General features: G+C 36.0%; 2 protein-coding genes across 6 annotated transcripts in view; one reads left to right on the top strand and one right to left on the bottom strand.

Annotated features, from left to right (window-relative positions):
- Positions 1-8,728, top strand: part of LOC118740731 (polypeptide N-acetylgalactosaminyltransferase 5-like) — a 42,792-nt gene extending 34,064 nt beyond the window's left edge. For all 3 annotated transcript variants that reach the window (XM_036472387.1, XM_036472388.1, XM_036472386.1), the window contains 3 exons: positions 3,786-3,925; positions 4,003-4,236; positions 8,105-8,728. In XM_036472387.1, the coding sequence (XP_036328280.1) occupies positions 3,786-3,925; positions 4,003-4,236; positions 8,105-8,251 (521 nt within the window). In that variant the 3' untranslated portion in view covers positions 8,252-8,728. The remainder of the gene's footprint in view (positions 1-3,785; positions 3,926-4,002; positions 4,237-8,104) is intronic.
- Positions 1-8,766, bottom strand: part of LOC118740730 — a 226,132-nt gene that overhangs the window by 90,708 nt on the left and 126,658 nt on the right. The window lies entirely within an intron of this gene.

Genomic DNA, 8,766 nt, shown 5'->3' with positions numbered 1-8,766 from the left:
TTTAAGCTTATTTTAATCTTAAGGTATCTAATTAAATATTAAAAGGAGACAAAAATTAAAGCAAAAATTTAAAATATATGTACATATCTGAAAATTTTAAATAAAATATATATTTTCACGAGAGACAAATTAAATAAAACGGGTTAACTTTAGGGGAAATATACTTATCAGATTGGATCAGATAGCGCTTTTACGTTATAAATAAAAATAATTCCTACTTAAATTTTATATAATTTTGGTGACGTATTTCTAAACTGACCCTGAGATCTGTGAAATAATACATATTTATGTGCATATATTGTTGATTATGCTCTAAATCGCTAAATAATTCTTGCAGAAATCAGCACCATTGAAAAGTGAAGTGACAATAGGCTGGTTTTCTTTAAATTCGAATTATTGTTATAAAAAATTACAGTTATTGTTTGTTTCCATTTCGGTCAACCGCGCAAATTATTTATTTAAAAAATGTCGTTTAAAAATAGCAGATTTTGTTTACTTTTGAATAAGACTTTATCGAGTGCGCTATAAAGACAGGGGGATAAATGCTGTAAAGAAATATATGTTGAGTCCAATCGGTTTTTTGCTAATCCGGTTTTTGTGTAGGTATAAACAAGGTATTTTAAAAAAATACCTCTCCATGAAAAAATATCGTTATTTAAAATTAATCGGAATTTTATGGGGGGTTATAAAAACTCGTTTTAATCGAAACTTTGTTTTTTTCGGCTATATTTCTTATTTATTGGCCCAGATGCAAATATTGAATGAACTAACATATTTTAAATATTTACGGAACTACCATTTGTATGCAACCGTGCCTATCCTGTATTCAAGTAGATGTAATTCGAAAAATTTAAACGGATTTCTTCAAATCAACCTGAGCTGCGGACATATTGCGAATTCATTTTAAAACATTAACCACTACATTATATTAGTATTAAATACTTTCAATTAAGAAAGAATTCTTATTAGAAAATATGAATCGTTTTATTTTAAATATTCCAATGTATATTTTTTGTTAATGCAGATAGTGCGGATTTAACGTATTTTATAACCGTTACTTGGGGAAAATAAATGTAAGGCAGATTGTTATTAACAATTTTTACACAATTTACGATTGCAATCAATTTCTTTCAAAACTATAATCTAAATGATTGCAAGTTGTATTTTTTACGATCAAAACAGATTCCAATATTAGGTATATTATCCAAATGCAATCCAATTTGATTTGAGTTATTCAGTTTTGGATACATTTATATTTCTGTGTTCGTATGGAATAGTAGTTTATGTCGGGAAGCTGGCTTTAGTATAATCCGGCATTCCCTTTATTATTTACAACACAAGGAATTTTTTGATGACCCTTAACAAGAATATGGACGTGCTAGTATTGGAACTATTTCTTGCACGTTTATTTATCCAAAATTTCTTCAGCGGCTCGGCGCCAGTGAGGGTATGCTGCGAATGCCGCATTATACTAAAACCAGCCTTTTGACATAAGTTACTATTCCATACGAGTGGGGCACGTGCGAAATGCGGATTTTCCCAGTTGCAGTACTGCAGTAACTCGACACCTTCCTCACCAACCGCTCTGTCCTCTATGAGCTTCTTAATGTAACTGCAAATAAAAGATGGAAATTTAAGAAAAAATACTATCACAGCGTTTCACTTGTAGCGTTCCACTCTTGTAGTATATTGGCTATCAAGCACCAGAAAATTTCCATCACGCATTCCATATGCCACCGATTGTCGTGGATCAATTAATACTGTCATCACAGCTTTTTGGTACTCCAGCAACTGGTGTGTCTATGGCGGAGTTATGTGGAGCTGTTGCATGACTAAAATCAATTTGGGCTCTTTGAGAACTGGCTTGTTTGTTGCGAGCTATTGGCATCAAATGTATGCAAATTAGATTTCCAAACGAGCAACTGTTGAATACAGGAAATAACTTATATTATATGGTTCCGCTAAAGTGCACTACTACCGTGTATAAATTGGCCGACCTTCTAATAAATCAAGCAATCTTATTGTATCGTCATCGCCGCCAGTCACCAAGAAATTTCCACTTGGGTGAAATGCAACATCATTCTCCGGCGACGAATGCACTGTATTAGCTCGCCTTCAGCTTTGTCAAATATCTTAACGCTGTTACAACTTAATGCTAAAGCCACCAGATTGCCGTCTGGATGCCATGCCAGCTGTCGTCCCATACCTCTTCCCCCGGTGAACGTTCGCATACATTCGCCTGAAAATGTATCGCAAATTCTTAACTTGTCGCCGCACGATGAAATTAACTTACCATTAGGGCTGTATTTTGCTGCGCGCACCCATTTGTCTGTCCAGTGAAAGATGTGTATTTTGAATCAGTATTTTGATGGATGTTCGCCATTTTTCTAGTCTGCAAACGAATAAGCTGACGAAGAAGCAAACAAATCCAAGCACATTGTTGCATTCTACCGTACTTTTTAAAAGCTTTAAAATCTTAAACCATATGTGAAAAACTTTTATAATCTGAATATTTCTAATGTCGCAATCAAAACCAAATTTTATAAATAGCATTTATAAAAAGCAATCATCTAATATTTTTCAAGTTTTTGGGCATATATGTTACCATTTGAACAACAAATACTACCAAGTTTTAAGAGACTATTTAATGCAACTCAGGTCAAAAAAGCGCGGTTTAGACCAAAATAAGCAACTCTAAAAAACAGATGATCGCAGCTGTGGCCCAGGATGACGTCTATTCCTAAGATATCTCACTTGTATTTGTACACAATGTCTCTGTCTTAGTAAATTTGTTTTCTTCTCGAAGCATTGACCCATCCTTTGCAAGGCCCGGCTGTGCTGCTGAGTTGGGCGAACGTTCCAAAACACCGCTATTCAATAGCTTGTTTTGTATGGAAAAGGGTTTCACATGCAATTAGATTTTAAGAATTTAGAATTTTTGTGAAAAAAATTAAAAATATTTGACATTTTCGATACCAAATAATTAAAAAAAAAAAAATCAAATCAGCTGCGCTACTGATACTACGTGTTCAATGTGCCTTACTAAAATTTATTGGGCTAAAAAATGCATACTCAAAATATTTCTAATCTAAAATCTAATTAAAAAGCTCGAAATTTTTTTTCGAAAGTTTGTTAATTTGTTCTAAATATTGCACAAAGATTGAAACTTGGATGTGGGTTGAACTGACCGGAAATCCTTTTTTTTTTAATAGGACCTACATGTGTATGTGAAAATTTGTCTAAAAAAAACATGTACCAGATGGAAATGCACTGACACTTGTAATACAACGATGATAACATATTTAGGCCACATGAATGGAAAATAAGAAAATCAAGATTAATTCTTGCTCTCAATACAGATTTAACTACATACTAAGTATCTGAATCACATAGTGGATAATTGCATTGGCTATATAATTTCTGACTCGTCTAAAATAATGAAAAAAATATAATCATAGTTATTGTATTGTTAGTCGAGATTCTTAGCATAAATGTTACAGCATATCTTCATATACAAGTACACTTGCACCAAAAAATACTTCAACACATTAGCTTTCACAATGCATAGGAATACCAACAAATTTACCTTATACCACTTTAGATATTAGGCACTAATTTCACTCACAAACATTTACGCATACTTCATACTTATTTATGTTGTTAACTCCTTTTTCAATTTTGTTGCCTCATTAAAACGCGATAGAACATTTTATTAACATGCATTATTTGCTTTATTTTTACATTCTCGTTCTTTATTTCAACAAAAACAAAAAAACACTAAACAGGAGCACGCAAAGCTGTCGCTGGTGATGTGAGTGATCGTCGTGCGTTGCGTGAACGACTAAAATGTAAAAGCTTCCGGTGGTATTTGGAAAATATATATCCGGAAAGTTTGATGCCATTAGACTATTACTACTTGGGCGAGGTGAGAGCATGGAAATATTTAATACAAGTTTCTATAATATTTTATTCAAACGTTATTTTCTACACTTTCGCACACAGATTCGTAACGCCGAAACAGAGACGTGTCTCGATACGATGGGCCGCAAATATAGCGAAAAGGTAGGCGTGAGCTATTGCCACGGGCTGGGTGGCAATCAGGTATTCGCCTATACGAAACGACAACAGATCATGTCCGATGATCTATGCCTGGACGCAGCGAATGCGATGGGTCCGGTGAATATGGTGCGTTGCCATAATATGGGTGGCAATCAGGAATGGGTTTACGATGCCGAGGTGAGTTTGCAAAATCATTAATATATGCGATTTTATATTGAAGTGTGTTTCACAAAACGTATTTGCATAGTAGTAGGCTGCGTATAACTCAACCAACAAAGTAATAAACCATGATAAAAACATAGTAAGGTAGAACCGTTCTCTCAATTCGTCGGCCATGATTTTTTTTTTTTTTGAAGTTTGCCAGCATTTTAAAATCATATAAAACTGAAAATGAAAAAATTAAATTGTTCAAAATTTTTGTTGTTTGAGATTGGAAATGAGAATACGTGTAGAACTGTCAAAAAACTATCTCGTACAAGAGAGAGCCACGGTCGAAGATGTGAGAAAAATTGCTGGAAGGTAAAAACCATTTTTCCTAAAGCTATATAAATGTCACATGTTTGTTTACAGAATTATTTATTCAGACAAAAGTTCTTCCACACAACATTTTAATTCTCAAAAGCTTTCGTTATTTTGGTACAATTACCTTCTATTCTGCTAAAAATATTTCTTATAAATTGCATCACTCTTTCACTTGATGTTTACGAATGCAACACTGCTCTTCATATGACAGTTTTCATGAATTTTCAGGAAGAAAAACTTCGGACTAAATCCTGCAACTTCATACAGAGAGTAAGCATATTTTACTCTCATGAAATTGCTCTCAATTACAGGAAATTACAAGAAATTTGTCTGCTAATCATACTGCTGCTGGAACGCAACTAATGTGTGTGAGTTTGTGAGTAAATTTTAAAATTAAAATGCTTGAAAACGTCAAAATTCTAAAAGGGTCTCTCAGGGGTTCTACCTTCCTATAATTTTATCATGCAATAAACTATAAAATACATTTACGGGTCTATTCTGCGCTGGTAATAAAAAGTTTGTAACCGGTAAATAAAGTTCCTGTCAATTTTCAAACCCTTTTCCCATTCTGTGTATTCTTGTAACCGGTAAATTTTGTTACCATCTCATAAAGTGGTAACTAAGTATTGCCCCGTGGAATATGCAATACCAGAATTTCCACAATTCTGCTGAAATGCTGAATATTTTAACTGCATTACCAACGTACCTAGAGTCGCGGTGACAAGAACTGGTAGCATTTTTTGGTAATAACATTTTCCGGTTACAAAATCTTTGGTAACGTGCAGAATAGACCTGTTGAACTCTAACTACGCAGTGCAGTGAGTAATTCATTTTTGTGTTGAAATACGAAGTTGTTGCTTGTTAAAGAAATGAGTGCTATATATAAGAAGCGTTTTGAAGCTGCTTTCCTGGTAAGTCATCCCAAAGACCAGAAATTATCAATAACTGAGGCCGCAAAGTATGTACCTAAAGATGGCAATGTCGATGACAATTCTGGTAGAGGTTTGACTAAAACTACTTCAAAAAGAAATGATCGGAAACAAAGGCTTTCGTAAAAAATTATAAACTTTTCCACTTGCACAATCAGACGGAGATTGAAAGAATCTGACATCAGAAATCGGAGAACACACGAATACAAATGATTGGATCCTTCATGAAGACAATGACCCAAAATACTGGAGTCGATTATGCACATCATGGAAAGCATAAAAAGGCATACGACAGCTTGATTGGCTTTCGCAGAGTCCGGATACAAATCCTATTGAAAATGTGTTTGCTCTAATGAAAGTGAAAAATTGGGAAAAAGAATGTCTACAATAAAACAACTTGCCACGACGTTAAAAAAATTCGGAGGGGTATGTTGTTGTTGCTGTAGCTGCACTACTAAGCCCCGCCTATTTCGGTTCATCCTCCAATCATTGTCGTGAAGCTCAACTAACGGTATGGCCAGGATATGAACAGTTTACATAGGGTCGGACCAAAGGGAGAGAGGGTGTTAGTTGAGTGGGATTGAACTGGCATGTGAAGAGGTGGTTGGTATCGTGCGGGAAGTCTCCACTTTCCACACTCATTGGGGATATTGGAGTCGAGTCTGGACAGGTAGCTGTTGAGGCGGCTAAAGTATCCAGGGTAAGGCGGGTCTCTTGACAGTTGAAGTACCGTTCACGTGATTGGGCTCCGATGACGGCGAGTCGTGGTAGGTGGTGACCGACTCCCTATGAATGCCCTTGATCGCTCGTCCCTACGTCGTCATGTCCAGTGCTTGGTCGATGTAAGTCTGGACCGCATCCTTATAGATGAATAGGTGCCCCCTGACGTGAGGGTCCTTCTATAGCAAGGGTCTGTTGGGTATCAAAGGTGACCCCTAAAATTTTTGGATTGTTCACTGTCAGAATTGGTGTGCCATCGACGTGAATGCCTAATTGAAGCCTGCCTTCTTCATTCAGGTGGTGAAGAGGGTCGCCGTTGATTTCGTTGTGGAGAGTGCTAAGCTTCTTGCAGTGAAGAAGCGAGAAAGTCTGGAGCGATAGCCGTTTACTTTTGAGCAGAGGTCATCAATTCCATTTCCAGACGCCAATATCGCTCAGTCGTCAGCCTATGAGATCAGGGAAACTCTCTCAAGTGGAGGGATCTGTCTTCAGATTACGCTAGAAAACTAAGCGAAAGCTGCTCAAGACGATGCCAAGCTATTATAGACGGCAATGGGGAGTGGACGGTACATTAACTTAAACGCGCACTAGATATTGAGATATGTAACAAAAATCAAGTGATTAAACCTTCACACACGTTTTCTTTACAATTTTACGACCACTCTGTTTTGTGAAAGAAGTGGTATTTCTTATTTGAATTCGGAGTATTTTTTTTAGAGATTGGGGCTTCTAAAAGATGTCCATACATTTCTATGGATATATTCGATCGCCGCTTCTGCATTTAGTGGTATTATAATTTATCTCTTGCGTAACCCTAAAAATAATAACCCTAAATGTCGGCCACTGTGGTGTATAATCCATGCTGCTAAGCATATAAAGGAGCCTGGCTTATATGATCATCCAAGATGCGCCTTCTTTTCATGTTTCAAGAGGGGCACGACCCTGCTATTTTCACATTTCGGTGGTAATCGAGGGGGCAGAGACACTTATGCAGCGTTGAAGTATTCGACTCCCGCTGTACTTCAGCAGCATGTTTCTTCAGCATCAGTATCGATATTCAGCTCGGGTCTAGCACTTTAGTTTTTAGCACTAGGTGTTTATTAAAGTGACGACGTCATGAGGCTGGTAAATATTGTCTTATCTGAGCAGGTGGCCAGAATCGAGCGTAAGCACTGGTTACCAACCAATGACATTTATCCTATCCCCTTTTACGATAGCGATGTTTGGCGAGGCTGCCTGTAACCCTGTTGGGGCATTGTAATTTGCCATGCAAAATGTCTAGTCAACGAGCTCTTGGAACAAGTCTTTAATTGGCACCAGTTGTTGCAGCCGTACCAGGCAAGTAGGTCGAGAAATAGTAGATATATCTTCTTCAAACACCACATAACCATCATGGTCCGGATTTTGTTCAATGCCGGCGCTGTTCAGAGGTGTATGGATTTGGTCGGAGGCATGCCAACGCGTGATTCCAGTATAATATAACCAATCATATTAAGAATCTCATCTAACACATCTTGGCCGTGGCCGCCGCCCTGAGTGTGCCTTCAATAAGCTTAACGAAAGCGAATCAAAAATTAGTGGAGTGCATTACAACAACAACAAAGATAAACTAAATTCAAATTTTTAGACTATAGATATTATTAGGGGGAACGAAGTTTAAGTGCCCCAATTACTCTTGGCGTTCAAAACACTTCTATACACTTGCATACACATTTTTTTTCATTGTTCCACACTGCCGTTAAGTGAGCAAAGTTCTTTTACCATTAATTACATTACACTCGTTTATTACTAAAATGTGTTAATATGAAAATAACGTTGCCAATTACTTAACATTTACCTATGTATGTGTGTATTTACTTTCTCTTCCCGCACAGGATAAAACGATACGACACACAAACACTGGCAATTGCCTGCAACGTCCATCACGTAGTGATCCAGTGACGCCGCTGTTACGCCCATGCGACTATTCAAAGGGTCAACAATGGTTGATGGAATCGAAATTTAAGTGGCAAGCACATTAGTTGTTCTTGTTTCTAATCATGATATTTACAATTAGTTAGATAGATAGTTGTCATATATAAAATATAAAAGAATTTTTTTTACATGTTAGTTAACTTTTTATTGTTTCACACTAATGTTTGCTGATTACTATAACTATTATACATACATACATATGTACATACCTACATAAATATGTGTATGATTTTTACTACTAAAATATTTTGTTCTACATATTAAGTAATTTGTAACTACATACATATTGTAAAGTTTATTTTATAAATTTGCCGTAAACGGAAGGATAAAAAATGAGTTACAGATATGCATTGAAATACTATGTAGTATCAACATACATATGTGAAATGCATAACATATGTATAACATACGTATAAAAAAGTTTCAAAATGAAAATAATTGCATGCATGCTTGGTTAAGTGTCTGCAACAACAAAGTAATTCGTATTATCTTTGCAAAGTCTTCCCTATGATTAAAGAAAAAAATTTTAATAAAATACGATGGATGCATAATTGCTGAATAT

This window comes from Rhagoletis pomonella, unplaced genomic scaffold (assembly GCF_013731165.1).
Source record: "Rhagoletis pomonella isolate Grant_MI unplaced genomic scaffold, Rhpom_1.0 Rhpom_scaffold_00006, whole genome shotgun sequence".
NCBI classification, from domain to species: Eukaryota; Metazoa; Arthropoda; class Insecta; order Diptera; family Tephritidae; genus Rhagoletis; species Rhagoletis pomonella.
This window is presented reverse-complemented; position numbering and strand designations above follow the sequence as displayed.